General features: G+C 46.6%; 1 protein-coding gene across 1 annotated transcript in view; it reads left to right on the forward strand.

The window, feature by feature from the left end:
* The first annotated feature begins 793 nt into the window (after nucleotides 1-793).
* Nucleotides 794-21,498, forward strand: part of LGR4 (leucine rich repeat containing G protein-coupled receptor 4) — a 248,297-nt gene continuing 227,592 nt past the window's right edge. The window contains exon 1 of the mRNA XM_073573865.1: nucleotides 794-1,216. Coding sequence (XP_073429966.1) covers nucleotides 1,014-1,216 — 203 coding nt within the window. The 5' untranslated portion in view covers nucleotides 794-1,013. The remainder of the gene's footprint in view (nucleotides 1,217-21,498) is intronic.

Genomic DNA, 21,498 nt, shown 5'->3' on the forward strand with positions numbered 1-21,498 from the left:
CTTTTGGTCCCTTTAAAAACAGGGTGGCACGTTAAGGAGCTGAAACACCTAAACCATTCATCCAATTTTAATGTGGATACCCTCAAATGAAAGCTGAAAGTCTGAACTTCAACTGCATCTGAATTGTTTTGTTTAATTAAAATTCATTGTGGTAATGTCTAGAACCAAAATTAGAAAAATGTTGTCTCTGTCCAAATATATATGGACCTAACTGTATATACACTGGGTGGTCTGTTTTTGAGATTTATACAGACACTCTTTGTTATAGTCTGAGACAATTGTATTTAGTGTGTTTTCATTGTCACTATGTCTCGTGGTAGCTACTACTTACTAAAAGTTATGTTTCATGATTTTCTCAATTGCTGATATACTGCCTCATTCGTGAGATTTGTGGGTCTTGGACTCCCCTTATTGCTGTTTATCTGTAAAAACCGCATGATGCCCACTACAGGCAGTGTGACCGCAGCGGCCCGGCCGGGGTACGGCCATCAGGGTGACCGCAGCGGCCCGGCCATCAGGGTGACCGCAGCGGCCCGGCCATCAGGGTGACCTCAGCGGCCCAGCCGGGGTACGGCCATAAGGGTGACCGCAGCGGCCATGGCTCGGTGCACACAGAGCGGACGATCCAGACTCACCAGCGCCATGCAAGACATCGACACAGCAACCCGAACCCTCCTCTTTCCACGTCTCCGCCCCTGACTGTAAGCCAATCAGAACGCGTGCTGTTGTGCCTGTGCTGGAATTTGCATATGAAAGAGTAGCAGCCAATCAGAGCGGCCGTCCTTATTAGCATGCACCTTGGCTCATTAGCATGAGGAGCAGGCAGCGCGCGGCGCCAGGAGGGAGCGGAATGGCTGCAGCGATTACATTGTGTCCGGGCTCTCAGTGATCGGCGTTGCTGCTGGCGGATAAGCTCTTGTTGTAGCGATCGCCTGTGAGACAGAAGTGCGGACTCCGGGGAGCGGGATTGTCGCACGGTACAGGACGAGGGGCTCTGGCTGCTGCTGCGGAGGATGACGAGCTGTCCCGGGGGGCTCTGGGCGCCGGGCGCCTTTCTGCTCCTGCTGATCTGCCGTGCCTCAGGTGGGCCCAGCGGGGTCTCCTCACCGCCCCCCTGCCCAGTGCCATGTCACTGCAACGCGGACAGAGGAGTGGATTGTTCCGGGAGAGGGCTGGTGGCCGTGCCCGAGGGGCTGAGCGTGTTCACCAACATGCTGTAAGTATGGCAGTTCGAGAGAGGGGATGGCTGGGCCCCCCGTACTGTAGCGCAATGGCTGGTGCCCCCCGTACGCTGGAGCGATGTCTGGTACCCCCTCGTACGCTGGTGCCGTCTCTGTTGCCCCCCCGTACGCTGGTACAATGGTTGAGCTGATGGACACATGTATGTGCAGAGTTGTGCCGTCTCTGGTGCCCCCCTCCCCGTACGCTAGTGCCGTCTCCAGTGCTCCCCCGTACGCTGGTGCGGTGTCTGGTGCCCCCTCGTACGCTGATGACGTCTCTGGTGCCCCCGTACGCTGGTACAATGGTCGAGCTGATGGACACATGGATGTGCAGAATTGTGCCGTCTCTGGTGCCCCTCTGTACGCTGGTGCAGTCTCTAGTGCCCCCGTACGCTGGTACAATGGTCGAGCTGATGGACGCATGGATGTGCAGAATTGTGCCGTCTCTGGTGCCCCTCTGTACGCTGGTGCAGTCTCTAGTGCCCCCGTACGCTGGTACAATGGTCGAGCTGATGGACACATGGATGTGCAGAGTTGTGCCATCTCTGGTGCCCCTCTGTACACAGGTGCTGTCTCTGGTGCCCCCGTACACTGGTACAATGGCCGAGCTGATGGACACATGGATGTGCAGAGTTGTGCCGTCTCTGGTGCCCCTCTGTACGCTGGTGCAGTCTCTAGTGCCCCCGTACGCTGGTACAATGGTCGAGCTGATGGACGCATGGATGTGCAGAGTTGTGCCGTCTCTGGTGCCACTCCGTACGCTGGTGCAGTCTCTAGTGCCCCCGTACGCTGGTACAATGGTCGAGCTGATGGACGCATGGATGTGCAGAATTGTGCCGTCTCTGGTGCCCCTCTGTACGCTGGTGCAGTCTCTAGTGCCCCCGTACGCTGGTACAATGGTCAAGCTGATGGACACATGGATGTGCAGAGTTGTGCCATCTCTGGTGCCCCTCTGTACACAGGTGCTGTCTCTGGTGCCCCCGTACACTGGTACAATGGCCGAGCTGATGGACACATGGATGTGCAGAGTTGTGCTGTCTCTGGGGCCCCCCGTACGCTGGTACAATGGTCGAACTGATGGACACATGGATGTGCAGAGTTGTGCCATCTCTGGTGCCCCTCTGTGCACAGGTGCCGTCTCTGGTGCCCCCCGTACGCTGGTACAATGGTCGAGCTGATGGACACATGGATGTGCAGAGTTGTGCCATCTCTGGTGCCCCTCTGTACACAGGTGCTGTCTCTGGTGCCCCCCGTACGCGGGTACAATGGTCGAACTGATGGACACATGGATGTGCAGAGTTGTGCCATCTCTGGTGCCCCTCTGTGCACAGGTGCCGTCTCTGGTGTCCCCCGTACGCTGGTACAATGGTCGAGCTGATGGACACATGGATGTGCAGAGTTGTGCCATCTCTGGTGCCCCTCTGTACACAGGTGCCGTCTCTGGTGCCCCCCTGTACGCTGGTACAATAGTCGAGCTGATGGATAAATGGATGTGCAGAGTTGTACCGTCTCTGGTGCCCCCATACGCTGGTACAACAGTCGAGCTGATGGACACATGGATGTGCAGAGTTGTACCGTGTGCGCACAGTCTCTCATCTGTATTTTTTGGCGAATGCTCCTCTAAACCATGCCCGATCTCTATTGAAGATGTTCAATATGGGGACAAAAGCCATCCATCCCAGTTGTGGAACTGGTGCTTTGTACCATGGGGGTATGTCAATATCCCACCCAGCTGGACCTTGGCTGACCTCCTGTACCGTGCTGGTGACCCGTCCTTGTCTCTCATATTGTCTACCTGTTCATCATTGGGTAAAATATCACATACTTTATGCTACTACAACTCCCAGCAGGTTCTCACATCCCCATTGGCTTGCAAAAAATGGACTTTGGCGTTTGACCAGAATGCTGAAAGCCTCCCAACATTTGTGTCTGAAGGTGTCTAACGCATAAGTGATGAGTGCTGTGCACAATCCAAGATAATATTGATGCGTCTTTAAGAATCGCTTGTCTTATTGTGGGCTATGGTGAGGGTCCCAGTATTGGGAATGAGTTATTGGGGGATGTTTTATTTATTTCTCTCTGGCATTGTACAATAGGTTGGCAATATAAAATCTCCGTTCGCTACATTCCATAGCCATGGTATGATGTGTCCTTCACTGCAGCCATGATGTGTCTGATTAATCAGGTGGTCCAGTTCTTGGGTTAGGATGTGAACTGTTTTATTTGGGGTATTCTTTTCTGTTCATGAGAAGGTCGGATAATGATCCATATCCTCAGCATTGTCTCCCCTGGGGTAGTTAACTAGTAGATTAGGCAGAAATAAATATATAGATTTTCTTTTTATATTATGTTATATATTTTTTTTATTTATCTCCCCTTGTAATTACATTTAGAGCTTAGGCGGTGATCTCTCATTACTGGAGTTACTCTGACTACTTGTGCCTGCAGTAATGGAGGCCAGTGTCTCTTTGGTGGGTTATGTGTGTTACTGATGATGTGGTAATGTTATATATAGTACCTAGTGCAGACTGAAGGGGTTTCATGGAGCGAATAGTACACCGGCCTGCAGTAGTCTGAAGACACTGCGGAGATTGAGACGTGAGGAGGCTTTCTATAGAACACAATATTGTTGAAGTCCTTCTGCAATGACCCCCGCTGACCCTGCATCCCACCCAGTTGCTGTGCAGGTGGCTACTTCACCAAAGCCCTGCAGACCCCCTGTGGAAGTTGAACCATGTTAGGAGCCCATGGCCAGTAGTTTACAGCTGTTATAGACTGTGATTATTAATAGCACAAATACCGTAGGTGGTGGACCTCAAGGCTCGTTGGTTGGGGTCCTTGAATTTGTCGTATTTGCTGATACTTTGAGAATTTCCACGATGTATCATATCCAATTTTCAGTTGCTGTTTGGCTCATTACAGACTGATTATTTGTTGTAACTCGCATCGTGGCTCTATACCTTTGGTGGTGACATTCTGCTCTCATTTCTTACATCTGGTGTTAAGTTCTTGCCTATTTTTCGCTCCGGTTTCTTGTGGCACTGTATCTGTGTAGTGCAGTAGGTGCTATTGACTGTGTAGGAAACTGTGTCCAGATACAAACCTCTCCACTGTGACACTCGGGCTCATACTCATCTGCGTTTAGAAAACTGCTCCCATGCTGGTCCCGAAAAGTCGAATAAGTGTCATGCGAGAACAATGCGATTTCTCACCTAGCAATCATATGCAGTGCATTTTTAACATCAGCTTTTACATACCGGAATTCTGTAATTCCAATCTAGTTTACAAACTAATAAAACCATGTTATATACAGGTATGGATAGAAGATGGATGCATAGATGCAATTGATATGTAATCAGTGCAGCCTACTGTACATGTATTTAACTCATAATTAAATACCTAAAAGTAATGTGGTCCCACGAGTTTTTAATAACCTGATGAGTGAAAGCAGACAGTTGGAGGCTGATGTTTATAACCTGACAATGGGGTAATAAAGTGGGATGTTCCCAGGTTATTAATATCAGCTCACATCTGTCTACTTAGCCTTTACTTTTGTTAAAATTGCGGCAAAACAATGACATGCGATCCCAACTAAAATTAAATAACTAGCAAAGGCTTAGAGGAGGCTAAGTGCCAGAGTTTGCGCATCTTATGGATGTACCATTTCTAGGGTGGCTGATGTTCTAAAGGCCCCGTCACACTAAGTGACTCACCAGCGATCCCGACACCGATATCAAGGTGTCAGGATCGCTGGTAAGTCGCTATGTGATCGCTGGTGAACTGTCACACAGACAGCTTCACCAGCGATCAGCACAGCGATGCAGAGCGCCCGGCATCGCTGGCTATCGCTGTAGAAAATAGTATCAAAATAAAAAATATAGTTATTCTCACCTTCCGACATCCTGTTTAGCCATCCCGCCTCTCTCCACGCTCCGGTCCCAGTGATCCTTTGCACGAATGACCGCGAGATGTCACGGTCTCGCGGGATAAGAAAGTCTCGTGGTCATTCGTGCAAAGGATCACTGGGACCGGAGCGTGGAGAGAGGCAGGATGGCTGAACGGGACATTGGAAGGTGAGAATAACTATATTTTTTATTTTTTTACACCTGATCGCTGGTCTCCTGCTGTCACACACAGCGATGCGTGCTGGCCAGCGGGAGACCAGCGACAAAAGAAATGTCCAGAGATTTCTTGCAGCGATCAGCGATACCGGCAGGGGGGCTGATCGCTGTCACACACAGCGATCTCGCTGGTGAGATCGCTGTTGTGTCACAAAAGTTGTGACTCAGCAGCGATCTCGCTACCGAGATTGCTAAGTGAGACGGGGCCTTTAGTCTGGGAGGGGGCCAATATCCATGGTCCCTTCCTAGCCTATTAATATCAGCCCGCAGCTGCCTGCCTAGCCAAGAGCTGATTTTAATAGTCTGGCTAGCTCCATGTTTATTACCCCATTCCTGGGCTATAAACATCAGCCCCCAGGTGTCGGCTTGCCCTCAGCTGGTTATTAAATATTCGGACTACTACACGCCATTTTTCTTAATTTATTGCATTATTAGTTAAATACATGAGCATTAAACTACACACGCACACTATACTAATTACATATGTCACTGACCGCTTTCTGTGTATTTATCTACTCTATTCTTACGTGTCATGCTGTGAATTTACTGTACTCAGCTGATGAAATGTCAGGCTTTATAGATGGGTGCATCAAATTTCAGTGGCACATGCATAATCCGTGTGCTGTGTGTCTTGTTTTTTAATTGGATTGCGCTCTTCTGTTTTTAATGCCGATGAGTATGAGCCCTATCCCTTATCAGCCTGCCCGTTAGAAATCCACGTCATGTTCACTTTGCTTTTTGCCATACAGCGTGAATGTTCAGCTTCGCATACAAGTAAATGTACTGTAGTTGATTTTCATGGACCAAATCTTCCCAACATCCCAGGTTCTATCACATCACAGTCTAGTCTCGCACAGCCTTTCTTCCTTTTCAGATTTAAGGGAAAAAAAAACACCTGTTCTTGTTCCACCCAATTCTAACTTGCTGTAGTGTTAATTTTTCCAGTTCTTGTTTGGTAATGTATGGACAGCACATGGAGTTATCCACAATGAGAATCAAAGTAGGAAATCTCGTGTTATTTATTTTTTTTTTGCAATCTGTCCTTAACCAAAAAATAGGACACGTAGAAAGGCAGATTCATTGTAATGTGTCCCTGAATTCTTTGTAAAATTTTCGATCGCATACATATCAACGTCTTCAGCAGTACAGCATGCACGAAGCTATATACAGACACATCCAATCTGATGGGTTGGGGTCCCGCCAGAGAAAGGAACGTCTTGCCATGGCTTGTGGACACTTGATTTTAGAAGTATATTCTATATGGCAGTAATGTAGTGTACATACTACATTCAGGCTTTTGATTAGTTTTTGATGTCACAGTTTTTACTCACCTGTTACGTAAACTGGGTTATTTACATTTTTGTGTGCGTTTTTTTTTGGTGTGTGTGTGTGTTTTTTTTTTTTTTTTTTTTTTTTTTTTTTTTTATCTTGTTTTTGAGTGTGTTATGCCTCTTGTTGGTGTCATTATTTAAATAAAGTTGCTATGTTTTTGATACTTCGTGGTATTTGTCTTTGATAGTCGTCTGGATAAACGTGTCTTTGATGCGCTTCCATTGCAGAAAAACTTCTAAGACGCACGTGCATATTATTATTTATTTATTTTTTTTTATTTTCCCCTGCTCCGATTGGATTGTGATTGAACAGGAAAAAAAACCCTCAGCGTTCTGGGATTGCAAGCCAAATTTGCATCGCACACACCCATATAAGTCTATGGGTGCGAGTGAAACATTGCCCTGCACTATATCACCCGAGTTCAGTGCAATTCCTGCCAACGCCAGCAATGGGGGAGATGGAGAAACTTTATCCGTCTCCTCTGCGCTCGCATAGAGCAGGGGCCTAGTGTCCTTAGCATATCATATTTGATGTGATACCTCTTAGACCGAGGTCCCACTACTGTATTTATATGTGTCTGCCTATCCTAAATGGTGCTGGAGTCCATAAATCTAGTATCTCTGATTCTATAAGTGTTAGGGTGATCTAGCCCGTTCAATGGAAACAGAGACGTGGCAAAGCGGCTCTAAACTGTTCTGGTGTTTGACGTCACTAGTGTTTTTCTGACGTGTATATTGTATAACTAAACCAGAAAAAAAATGAACTGGAGTATAAGTTGGTATGCATGCAAAATATAGGAGCATGTTCACACATCTGGATCATTTGTTTTGTGCGGGGCTACACAAAAAGGTTGGCATTTGGAGATCTGCTCTTTGTATGTTTGCTAGACACTGTGGTAGACAACTGGCTGGGGACCCCTGTTCTAAAGGATTATGTAGGCGTCTGTGGACCTTAGTCCGATCTTGGGCTGCAATGCCGGACTGGTTGGATCATGAGTGCATCCGATGTCTGAGGCTGTGATTCTTGGGTCGGGAAAGCCACTGCCAGTTCATCCATCCTGATCTGAGATTGAACCAATTTGCACTGACATCTGGATGAGCCCTTCCTCGTCTGAATTTGTAGGTTCATGTCCTGTCCAGGCACCCCCGTGCTGTCTGGTGACATCCTGGACCCTTTCATATGTGTCTTGTCTGTAAATTGGGCCAAACTCTGGCTCCTACGTGTGTTTTTTTAGATAGTAAGTATGAAGGAGCCTATAAGCTATAATATGCTATCAGATTAAAGAACCTGTGTAAATGGGGGGGCCTTTGTTAAAGCTGGGTTGGTTTGTAGGATCAGAGTATGATGTGCCAACCTTTGTCGCCGGTTTCTATATTATATGGCACGATACGCCCCTTGGCTCTCCCTTAGGACCCTGCAGAGCTTACATTCTCATGGGCATACGTCGTCTATACCTGAACCTTGCTATAAATGAGTTGAATATGAGTTTTGTTCCCTACTCCAGATGTGATAGAGGTCGAAAGAATGGCAGCCGGGTGATTATTCTTTCTCTGCTTTCCGTTACTAAAAGTCCTCTTAAGACTGAGTGCAGACGTACTTTTTGGCCCTGCGGATTTTTCCACGCAGAATGGAAGAAATCCGCAGGTCAAATGACCTGCATTTTTCCTGCGGATTTCTTCCATTTTTCATGCGGTTTTCCATTGCGGTTTTCCCCCTGCGGATTTGGTGACAGGGGAGATGGAAAACCGCACAAAAGAAGTAACATGCTGCGGATTTTGTACCGCCGGAAAACCGCGCAGAAAAGTCCGCAGCGTCTGCACAGCGGTTTTTTTTTTTTTCATTGATTTTAAGGCTACTGTACATCACGTAATGACGGTGGCTGTGTGGTCTATTGTCTCTCCTGGATGGGTGTTTATGGGGGCGCTGGCTGACCATCAGTAATGACGGTAGCTGTGTGGTCTGTTGTTCCTCGTGGGCGGGTGTGTATGGGGGTGTCAGCTGACCATCAGTAATGACTATGGCTGTGTGTCCTATTGTTCCTCCTGTGTGGTTATGCATGGGGGTGCCGGCTGACTGGTGCGCTGTAGAGATGTTGCTCATGCATGTCTGATTTCGGACTGCCAATCACATTATTCATCCCACTGGTTGATGTGTAGCTGGCAGCCCTCTCTTAGAGCGCTCAGCTGAGCAAGTGATCCGGTGTATGGGAGTCAGGTGAGATGGATCTGAACCATCAGCCGAGTGCAGTCTAATCTTTTTGGCCGCCCTAAAGGGCAACACTCAATGGGAAAAATATGCAGATGTACTCTTCTGGAAACAAAACTTTCTAGTGCCATCTGTTAGAGAGCACCACCCTGACGGTCCGTTAGTAACGGTATGTGCACATGTTCAGTGTTCACAGCAGTTTTTTCTGCACTGTAAAGTTTGCAGGAAAAATGCTCTATAAAATACACAATTGTAAAATACACAAAATATTACTTGTTGTTTTGTGGTGAAAAAAATGCAAAAACAATTGACTTGCTGCAGATTTGAAAAAAATGGTTTGGGTCATAATCTGTAAGGAAAAAGTATGGTAAGGCCAGGTTCACATAGCGTTATGGCAGTCTGTTTAACGGATGCGTTAAATGGACTGCGCTAACACTAGTCTTCTTTTGATCGTGTTTCTGCTATCACGTTAGCACAACTGCTCTTTCTTCACTAGCAGTGACGGACCCTTGAACGCGGTAGACCGCGTCTAAGGGTCCGTCACAGCATAACGGGACTTCACTAACGCATGCTGATTTTGACATGCATTAGCGATGCGCTAGGTTATGGCAGTCTATGGGTTCGTTAATGGATGCGTTAATGCCACTTTGTAAAGCATCCATTAAACGGACCTGCCATAACGCTATGTGAACCTGGCCTAAGCAACGTGTACACGGGACTTCAGAAATGTCCTTCGCTTTTCTGGCACTAGGGCACTAGTAATTCTTGCAATGTTCTTGAACAATTTGCCCAAACAAAACGTAGTTATGTTAGCAAGTGAAGAGTATAGTAGGGAGTTACTATTTAAGCAGTTGTAGTTGAAGCTCTTCTTTTTCTGCTAATGTGAAGCCTCCTGGCACTGTTCCTGTAACCGGTCTCCGGCCATCTTGGGTCCAACCTTTTGTTATCCTGCTCATTCCGCACATCTTATTCTTCACCTTGCTGTGCGTGGTCTTGGCGGACACGTGTGGGTTTTTTTTTTTTATTATTCTTGAGATCTGCCATATTGAATCTTCCTTCTAGCAGGTCAGTTTAATCTGCACTTTATATACAATGGCTGTGGCTTAAGCGTCAGGGATTTTCTGGCTTTCGTAAAAGCCTCCTCAACAAAAGGCCAATGGACAGAGACAGTATGTACTCGTGTTCTACTATTGCTGTACATCTGGGCAATCTCACAGACTTGGTTGATCACTATTGTAGCAGAGGAATTTCTAGGTGAACAAGCAAGCGGCGACATGTCGGGCCACTCGTAAGCGCCCCACACTCCTCAGCACGCGCTCACCTGGATACTTCACCTTCTGCTTTCATCTTCTCTCTCTACTGCGTGGTTGTGTCTTTAGTTACCAAGATCATGCTATACAAATCTCGCGGGTTCAGTTGTGCAAGAAATTTTGTTTTCCATTAAATCTAAAGGGGGGAAAAAAATCACCATTATATAAAAATCTTTTATCCTTTTCTGCCAATTTTCATCATTTTTCTATTCAGCCTTTTCTGTTATCTAGCTTTTCATGAACAGAAAACTAAGATGGTTGCAATTTTCTCCCCAATGCAGTGGTGACCCAGCTTTATTAGCTGGGACCCTGACCGCAGATCCATGTTCCTCCGAACCAAACATCGACTGCGTTATTGCATTATACTTGGAAAGCCAGCCGGGGACACTGCGTCTCATCGGAGTAGTGGTAGATCTCCGATGGCGTCTCTCCACCCCGCCCCCTTATTACTGTGGGGTCTTTCTCTGTATAGTCTAGGGGAAATGGACAGCGAGAAGCTTCAGCCGGCGACCTGCCTGGGAGCACTCATCTGTGAATTGTAAAGTGCTGCAGAATGGGTGCTGTATAACTACAATTATCTGAGATGCGTTGTTACTAGCGTTGAGCATTCCGATACCGCAAGTATCGGAATTCCGATACCGACTTCCGATATTTTTTCAAGGCGTCAGGCTGTCAATCAACTTGAAATTCCCACACAGCAATGGCATAAAGTGAGACTAGGGACTTTTTTTTTTTTTAAGTGGCGGAGGAATACAGTGCGGAAGGATACCTACCTTCCGTCATTGGATTCCTGCAGCCCGTAGAGAACGGCAGCATCAACTGATGCTGCAGTTCTCTACCCAAGATCGTCGTGGGACACACTCGTGGACTGCTTCGGATCGTGGGTGAGTATTTTTGTGGTTTGTTATGTTAATATTTATTCCGTAGACGACAATGGCTTCGGGGAACAATGTGACAAGTATTGGTAAGTATGTTACTCTGTTATATGTACTGTATGTCTATGTATGTATTGTATGAATGTATTGTATGCAGTATGTATGTAGCATGCAGTATGTATGTAGCATGCATGTAGTATGTATGTAGCATGCATGTAGTATGTATGTAGCATGCATGTAGTATGTATGTAGCATGCATGTAGTATGTATGTAGCATGCATGTAGCATGCATGTAGCATGTATGTAGCATGCATGTAGTATGTATGTAGCATGCATGTAGTATGTATGTAGCATGCATGTAGTATGTATGTAGCATGCATGTAGTATGTATGTAGCATGCATGTAGTATGTATGTAGCATGCATGTAGTATGTATGTAGCATGCATGTAGTATGTATGTAGCATGCATGTAGTATGTATGTAGCATGCATGTAGTATGTATGTAGCATGCATGTAGTATGTATGTAGCATGCAGGTAGTATGTATGTAGCATGCGGTATGGAATTTTTATTTTTTATTTTTATTTTTTTTTTTTTTCATTCAACACATTAGCCGGATGATGGGACTACTACTGTCCCATCATTGGCTAATGTGTCAATCACTGTCATGGTAGCAGGCATCGCCCGATGGGACTTGTAGTCCCATCGGACGATGCCGGCGTAGTCCCATCGGACGATGCCGGCGTAGTCCCATCGGACGATGCCGGCGTAGTCCCATCGGACGATGCCGGCGTAGTCCCATCGGACGATGCCGGCGTAGTCCCATCGGACGATGCCGGCGTAGTCCCATCGGACGATGCCGGCGTAGTCCCATCGGACGATGCCGGCGTAGTCCCATCGGACGATGCCGGCGTAGTCCCATCGGACGATGCCGGCGTAGTCCCATCGGACGATGCCGGCGTAGTCCCATCGGACGATGCCGGCGTAGTCCCATCGGACGATGCCGGCGTAGTCCCATCGGACGATGCCGGCGTAGTCCCATCGGACGATGCCGGCGTAGTCCCATCGGACGATGCCGGCGTAGTCCCATCGGACGATGCCGGCGTAGTCCCATCGGACGATGCCGGCGTAGTCCCATCGGACGATGCCGGCGTAGTCCCATCGGACGATGCCGGCGTAGTCCCATCGGACGATGCCGGCGTAGTCCCATCGGACGATGCCGGCGTAGTCCCATCGGACGATGCCGGCGTAGTCCCATCGGACGATGCCGGCGTAGTCCCATCGGACGATGCCGGCGTAGTCCCATCGGACGATGCCGGCGTAGTCCCATCGGACGATGCCGGCGTAGTCCCATCGGACGATGCCGGCGTAGTCCCATCGGACGATGCCGGCGTAGTCCCATCGGACGATGCCGGCGTAGTCCCATCGGACGATGCCGGCGTAGTCCCATCGGACGATGCCGGCGTAGTCCCATCGGACGATGCCGGCGTAGTCCCATCGGACGATGCCGGCGTAGTCCCATCGGACGATGCCGGCGTAGTCCCATCGGACGATGCCGGCGTAGTCCCATCGGACGATGCCGGCGTCGTCCCATCGGACGATGCCGGCGTAGTCCCATCGGACGATGCCGGCGTAGTCCCATCGGACGATGCCGGCGTCGTCCCATCGGACGATGCCGGCGTCGTCCCATCGGACGATGCCGGCGTCGTCCCATCGGACGATGCCGGCGTCGTCCCATCGGACGATGCCGGCGTCGTCCCATCGGACGATGCCGGCGTCGTCCCATCGGACGATGCCGGCGTCGTCCCATCGGACGATGCCGGCGTCGTCCCATCGGACGATGCCGGCACAGCCGCCCGAAAGGCCCGTACAGACCCCAGAGAGGCTGTACAAGGCAAAAACAGGGTTTTTCTTATTCCGATACCGGAAGTCCCATAGACTTGAATGGGACTTCCTGTATCGGAATCGGCGATACCGATACTTTTTTTTTTTTTTTAAGATCGGCTGATTCATTCCGATCCGATACTTTGAAGTATCGGACGGTATCGCTCAACTCTAGTTGTTACTTATCAGGCTGAAATAACACTGCCTATGGACCGGGCAGCGCAGATCGACTGACGGGTTCCCTTTAAAGTTCTGAATGGCTGATTGTTAAATCATATGGAAATATAGAAGTATAGCTTATTTCAGCCTTTCTTCCTTAAGGTTCTCTATTGCAAAAGGAGTTTTAGATTTTTATTTTTTGTAAACTGTCAGATAATCCAGACTATTTGATAATCTGACAATCGGAATTCTTCATTGTGTTCAAGAAAATAGACCATGGGTAGAGGTAATTTGTTTTAGGGTTGTTGTGTTTTTTTTTTTTTTTTTTTTTTTTTTTTTTTAAGTCCCAAATATATATATATATATATATATATATATATATATATATATATATATATATATATATATATATATATATATATATAATATAATTTTTTTTTTTTTTCTTTTTCTACGTTCAGTGAACCAAACTCCTCAAAATGTCGGATACAGCTCATGACTTCTGCACAAATGAAAACCTTTTTCTTTTTCCCATCTTTAACCAGTTTTGTGACTTTTTGCTCTTACAATGTTGTATAAATTGCTCAAAGACTTCTGGTGGGCATAAAATAATTTGGAGGATGGCATGGGGTACATTTTATGACTTTTTGAAAAGTTGCAAATGTTGAATCGGCTGAAATCCCTAAACCTCGCCCATACTGGCAAACTAAAATCTGACCACTCTACCACCGCATCGCCGCAGGAATCACCAAGCCATAAGGATCCTCATCCAAGCCTGTCTTCCCCTGTAATTGGAAACACTGTGGCATCTTCCTCAGTCCCTACCTGTGGAGCTATGCGTCATCCCTGCCAACAGTTGAATGATCACTAGTAAGTTGCCAAACAGGCAGATCTCTTCAGCGACGCAGCAACGATCCGGCGATCAAACACAGCGGTGCATGCTGGCCAGCGGGACGCTGACGACTAAAAAATGGTCCAGGACATTCCTGCATGATCAAGCGATATCCAGCAGGGGGGCTGGTCGCTGCTGCATGTCACATGTAGCGAGATCGCTGCTGCGTCACAAAATTGGTGACACATTAGCGATCTCACTAGTCATCTCGCTATGTGAGACCGGGCCTTAAGGGTCGAAACGTCACTCGCTATTTAACGTGCTTATTTTCCTAACATTATTATTCCGATGGTGGTATAATCCCTTCAATAAGAATTAAACTGATCACCTTGCAGTTTTTCGAGTGCGGCTGTTTTCTTTATAAAATCTGAGACCGGCAAACACAAATCGGTTTAGAGACACACAAGGAAAGGTGATTTTGATGCAATAAAAAAAAAAAAAAAAAACCAGGCATAAATACACTACTGAATCTGGTCCTTAATATTTTATTAATGTCATCCCCATCTACACAGATCAAAGTTACTAAAATCTGATGATGCATTGAAAGAAAAAAACTGATTCTCCTCAGACAAATTGACAATTGTCTGCAAATGAGTCTTGTTGCATCAAAGGAAACAATGGGGCGCAAGGTGCCATGAAATAGTGCAGCTACTACTCTGCCGGAGGCAAACCTGCCACCCAAGTGTTGCAAATCTGTCTGGCACAGCTTGGCTTTAGCATGTCATATCTGTCTTGTACCTTCTCCCCCTGTATGGCTCAGCAGCCATCTGATATTTGTGGATATATATGACCGCTCTGATTTGTGACCGTCCATTTGGCATCTGTCCTCTTGGAAAGGATCGAGAAGATCTTGGATGCCACTTGTTAGAGGGACATGACTTTACACATGAAACAACCTGGATTATGTCCTAAGAGAGCTAGTGTTCTTCCTACACAAACCTGTTCTCCCATTGAAGGCTTGTCTGACGCTCTGTCTATAGTTGTTCTGCCTGCAGCTGACCTGGTTAGCAAGAGAGATAGCGTCTGATATTACAAGATCACTCCAAACACTTGAATTGGAATGAGCTGTAATACCAGACTCGGCCAATGGGCCAGAGAGGCGCACTTTCTAAAATAAAGCATGCCTGTTTTTTTTTTTTTTAGATTTTGTTGCAGTGAGATTATGGCAAGGGCTTCATGGAATCGTGTTGTGTGACCAAACATATCCGTGGCTTGGTGTTGCGTGACTATTTTAGAACGCTAACTTTCTGTAAAATAAAATGGCTATGTTGCATGTCATGCACGACGTCCATTGCTAGCGTGATTCTTACGACCAGTGACAGAAGATCCAACACCTTTTGGGAACATTAGTGGCCCTGTGTCACAACGCGACACTATAGGAAATCCCGAAATGTGATATCTCGATACGACACTACAATTTCAGCATTGCATGACACATGTAACTCTAGTTCAATGCAATGACAAGATCTGACCCGGCGCCAGTGGTGTCCATGCACAGACTGGACTGCTCCCACTGGCTTTTTCCCTTACTGCCTCAGACACGCTGGGCAGCCAGACTCGGACGCTTCATTGTTGAGCTTATGCTTGGGTCCGGCGGTGTAGATGGGATATCCTTGTCTCTGGTCAGTCTATAGACTCGTGGTGTGTCCGCAGACGCCCATAGGATCAGTGATGAGCAGCTCTCTTGGGGTACCGTTACACATAGCGATGCACCAGTGATCCCGACAACGATATGGATCGCTGGTGCATCGCTAAGTGGTCGCTAGTGAGCTGCCACACAGGCAGATCTCACCAGCGACATCGTAGGGGTCGGGGGTTACTTCTTACCTGTCAGACGCGGCGATCCTGACGTCCTCCCGCCCGCGTCGTCACAGCAGGAAGCTGACGACGAGAAATGGTTCAAGACCTTCTCGCGCGACCAGCGATAACCAGCGGGGGAGCCGGTCGGAGTTAAGTATCACATGTAGCGATATCGCTAGCAATATCGCTGCTACGTCACAAAATCGGTGACTTTACAGCAATATTGCTAGCGATATAACAGTGTGTAACGGGGGGCTTTACTCCTGCCTTCCATAGTCACTTATGTGTATGTCTGATAGGAGGATTTTAAACCCTTAGAACTGTTGTAAGCGGTTGTTGGCTTTTGTGAGCGGCTCTGTGTCATGGTAAATTGCAGCTTAAGGCCATGTGCCCACGTAGCGTTTTTCAAGCGTTTTTTTTTTTCCCCCCTGAGCAGAAACGCATGCCCTTGCCAGGGAAAACGCATGCGCTGTTTGACATGCGTTTTTGACGCAATTGTCAAGCGTTTTCCCATGCGTTTTTGCCCATATAATTGATGGTATGCGGAATCGCTGGCGATTCTGCAAAATTAATGAACATGCTGCGTGTGCCCACGTAGCGTTTTTTAAGCGTTTCCGCGGCATCTATAAATGCGTGATTCTGCCGCGGAAACGCTTAAAAAAAGCATTCCATGCATTTGTAATAGAAAACGCACATGTTGTGCCAGTGGTGCATTTTTTACCGCTGCCGAATCGCTTAGCAGTAAAAAACGCAGCATGTTCATTAATTTTGCGGAATCGCCAGCGATTCCGCATACCATCAATTATATGGGCAAAAACGCATGTCAAAACGCTTGACAATCGCGTCAAAAAGCGCATGCATTTTCCCTGGCTAGGGCATGCGTTTCTTCTCAGGAAAAAATCGCTTGAAAACCGCTACGTGGGCACATAGCCTTAATCATTTATTTATTTTTATATCAAAGATGCCTGTGACAGGTGGCTATGAGCTCTGATCCGGGAAGGTTTGGGCACCTCTACACATGGGTGGCTTGGGGCAGGTATATGCTTAGCCTATACATAACAAATTAGTCCCAAAAAGACGATAATAGCCACCTTAGATCAATGCACTATATTACAACTTCTGCCACAAATTTGTGCAGACAAAAAAGGCAATAGGCAAATGAATAAATCAATAAAATAACTCATTTATTCATATAATTTCATAAAAAAAAGACAAGGAAATTTCTCAAAGTTACCAGGTACAAGAACTATTTTTGGTGCACACAGAAACTCTTTTACACATCAAAGTAGAAATACTGCAATTTCGTGTGTATATGTGTGTATATATATATATATATATATATATATATATATATATATATAATATCTCTATCTAGCTGAAGAGCCCGACGCTGCCCGGGCATAGTAACTAACTGTGGTTAGTTATAGCAAATTATAATTATCCCCCATCCCATAGTCCCGTGCCCATATACCCATAATACATATCCACGATCCCATAAGCCCGTGCCCATATACTAATCATACATATCACCCATCCCATAGCCGAGTGCTCATATACCCATCACACATCCTCCATCCCATAGTCCCGTGCCCATATACCCATCATACATATCCTCCATCCCATAGTCCAGTGCCCATATACCCATCGCACATCCTCCATCCCATAGTCCCGTGCCCATATACATATCCGCCATCCCATAGTCCCGTGCCCATATACCCGTCAAACATATCCTCCATCCCATAGTCAAGTGCCCGTATACCCATCATACATATTCTCCATCCCATAGTCACATGCCCATATACCCATCATACATATCCTCCATCCCATAGTCCCGTGCCCATATACCCATCACACATCCTCCATCCCCATAGTCCCGTGCCCATATACCCGTCATACATATCCGCCATCCCATAGTCCCGTGCCTATATACCCATCATACATATCCTCCATCCCATAGTCGAGTGCCCATATACCCATCATACATACTTCATCTCATAGTCCCATGCCCATATACCCATCATACATATCCTCCATCCCATAGTCCCGTCCCTATATGCCCATTATACATATCCACGATCCCATAGTCCCGTGCCCATATACCCATCATACATATCCTCCATCCCATAGTCAAGTGCCCATATATCCATCACACATCCTCCATCCCATAGTCAACCATTATGACATCATAATGAGCGGCGGCGGGGCTTGCGACCTATGATGACATCAGTCGCCATGGCAACCGTTGTGACATCATAATGAGGGGCGGGGCTTGATACGCACACACTGCTTCCCCAGTATGCAAATAGGGGCATTATGACATCACAATGAGGGGCGGGGCTTGACACGCACACACTTTTTCCCCCAGTACAGTCATGGCCAAAAGTTTTGAGAATGACACAAATATTAATTTTTACAAAGTCTACTGCTTCATTTTTATAATGGCAATTTGCATATACTCCAGAATGTTATAAAGAGTGATCAGCTTAACAGCAATTACTTGCAAAGTCAATATTTTCCTAGAAAATGAACTTTATCCCCCAAAACACATTTCAACATCATTGCAGCCCTGCCTTAAAAGGACCAGCTAACATCGTTTCAGTGATTGCTCCATTAACACAGGTGTGGGTGTTGATGAGGACAGGGCTGGAGATCAATCTGTCATGATTAAGTAAGAATGACACCACTGGACACTTTAAAAGGAGGCTGGTGCTTGGCATCATTGTTTCTCTTCTGTTAACCATGGTTATCTCTAAAGAAACACGTGCAGTCATCATTGCACTGCACAAAAATGGCCTAACAGGGAAGAGTATCGCAGCTAGAAAGATTGCACCTCAGTCAACAATCTATCACATCATCAAGAACTTCAAGGAGAGAGGTTCCCTTGTTGCCAAAAAGGCTCCAGGGCGCCCAAGAAAGACCAGCAAGCGCCAGGACCGTCTCTTAAAAGTGTTTCAGCTGCGGGATCGGTCTACCAGCAGTGCAGAGCTTGCTCAGGAATGGCAGCAGGCAGGTGTGAGTGCATCTGCACGCACTGTGAGGCGGAGACTCTTGGAGCAAGGCCTGGTCTCAAGGAGGGCAGCAAAGAAGCCACTTCTCTCCAGAAAAAACATCATGGACAGACTGATATTCTGCAAGAGGTACAGGGAGTGGACTGCTGAGGACTGGGGTAAAGTCATTTTCTCTGATGAATCCCCTTTTCGATTGTTTGGGACATCTGGAAAACTGCTTATTCGGAGAAGACCAGGTGAGCGCTACCACCAGTCTTGTCTCATGCCAACTGTCAAGCATCCTGAAACCATTCATGTGTGGGGTTGCTTCTCAGCCAAGGGAATGGGCTCTCTCTGTCTTGCCTAAAAACACAGCCATGAATAAAGAATGGTACCAGAATGTCCTCCAAGAGCAACTTCTCCCAACCGTCCAAGAGCAGTTTGGCGATCAACAATGCTTTTTTCAACACGATGGAGCACCTTGCCATAAAGCAAAGGTGATAACTAAATGGCTCAGGGATCAAAACAGAGATTTTGGGACCATGGCCTGAAAACTCCCCAGATCTTAATCCCATTGAGAACTTGTGGTCAATCATCAAGAGACGGGTGGACAAACAAAAACCTCCAAATTCAGACAAAATAAAAGCATTGATTTTGCAAGAATGGACTGCTATCAGTCAGGATTTGATCCAGAAGTTGATTGAGAGCATGCCAGGGAGAATTGCTGAGGTCCTGAAGAAGGGTCAACACTGCAAATATTGACTTGCTGCATTAACTCATTCTAACTGTCAATATAACCTTTTGCTACTCATAATATGATTGCAATTATATTTCTGTATGTGATTAAAAACATCTGGCAAACACACATAAAAACCAGAGGCCAGCAGATCATGTGAAAATATAATATTTGTGTCATTCTCAAAACTTTTGGCCATGACTATATGTAGATAGGGGCAAAATTGTTTGGTGAATTGGAACGCGTGGGGTTAAAATTTCGCCTCACAACATGGCTTAGGACGCTCTCGGGGTCCAGACGTGTGACTGTGCCAAACTTTATGGCTGTAGCTGCGACGGTGCGGATGCCTATCCCGGACACACACACACACACACACACACACACACACACACACACACACACACACACACACTCTTTGAGCTTTATATATTAGATATATAAAGCTCAAAGTGTGTATGTGTGTGTGTGTGTCCGGGATAGGCATCCGCACCGTCGCAGCTACAGCCACAAAATTTGGCACGGTCACACATCTGGACCCAGAGAGCATCCTAAGCTATGTTGTGAGGTGAAATTTTAACCCCGCGCGTTCCAATTCACCAAACAATTTTGCCCCTATCAAGCCCCGCCCCTCATTATGATGTCACAACGTTTGCCATGGTGACGCTGATGTCGTCATAGGTTGCAAGCCCTGCCGCCGCTCATTATGATGTCATAATGGTTGACTATGGAATGGAGGATGTGTGATGAGTATATGGGCACCGGACTATGGGATGGAGGATGTGTATGACGGGTATATGGGCACGGGACTATGGGATGGCAGATAGTCCCGTGCCCATATACATATGGGATGGAGGATGTGTGATGGGTATATGGGCATTGGACTATGGGATGGAGGATATGTATGATGGGTATATGGGCACGGGACTATGAGATGGCGGATATGTATATGGGCACGGGACTATGGGATGGAGGATGTGTGATGGGTATATGGGCATTGGACTATGGGATGGAGGATATGTATGATGGGTATATGGGCACTCAACTATGGGATGGCGAATATGTATGATGGGTATATGGGCACGGGACTATGGGATGGAGGATGTGTGAAGGGTATATGGGCATGGGCCTCTGGGATGGCGGATATGTATGATGGGTATATGGGCACGGCACTATGGGCTGGAGGATAATTATAATTTGCTACAACTAACCACAGTTAGTTACTATGCCCGGGCAGCGCCGGGCTCTTCAGCTAGTGTGTGTGTGTGTGTGTGTGTGTGTGTGTGTGTATATATATTTATAGCAGTATGATCATAAGTGTTCAATTTACACATTGATGCGCACTAATATACCACATAATCAGAACATGAGTACTCAAATTTCATGTGTGTATATATATATATATATATATATATATGTGTAGCGATATGATCATAAATAATATTCAATCTAAATATGATTGCGCAAATATAATATGCCACATGATCAAAAACACTCCCTAAAATTTCATTATAAAAAAAAAAAAGGGGAGGACCCCCCCCCCCACAGCAATATCTCCAACAAAGGAATAGCTCCTCAACAAATCATTTCCCTCTGCTCTGTGCACAATATCCATGCCCTAATGGCTAGCAGCAGAGGAAGCTAATCCTAAATAAAATAAAGTGCATAGTGCTAAAAATTGGCTACAATTTCACCATGCTCCGTGCATAATATATCTGCCATAATGGCTAGCGGCAAAAGGAACTAATTTTTAAATGAGCAATGCAAAGTACATAATGCTCAATTAGTTACAACTTACATAGATGCGGTTTCTGTGGCCGTTTCACTCGTGTACCCGGTCACCCCGACAGTGCCGTTTCGCCGTGCTGGCTTCCTTATCAGATTTTCTAATGGCTCAGCTTTTTTTTTATTTTTTTTTTTTCTTTATTACTGGAGGAAAGCCACAGAAATGCCATATTTGGGATTTCCTTCTATTATTGAGA

Source organism: Dendrobates tinctorius, unplaced genomic scaffold (genome assembly GCF_039654945.1).
Source record: "Dendrobates tinctorius isolate UK_male_01 unplaced genomic scaffold, ASM3965494v1 ptg000037l, whole genome shotgun sequence".
Taxonomy (NCBI): Eukaryota; Metazoa; Chordata; class Amphibia; order Anura; family Dendrobatidae; genus Dendrobates; species Dendrobates tinctorius.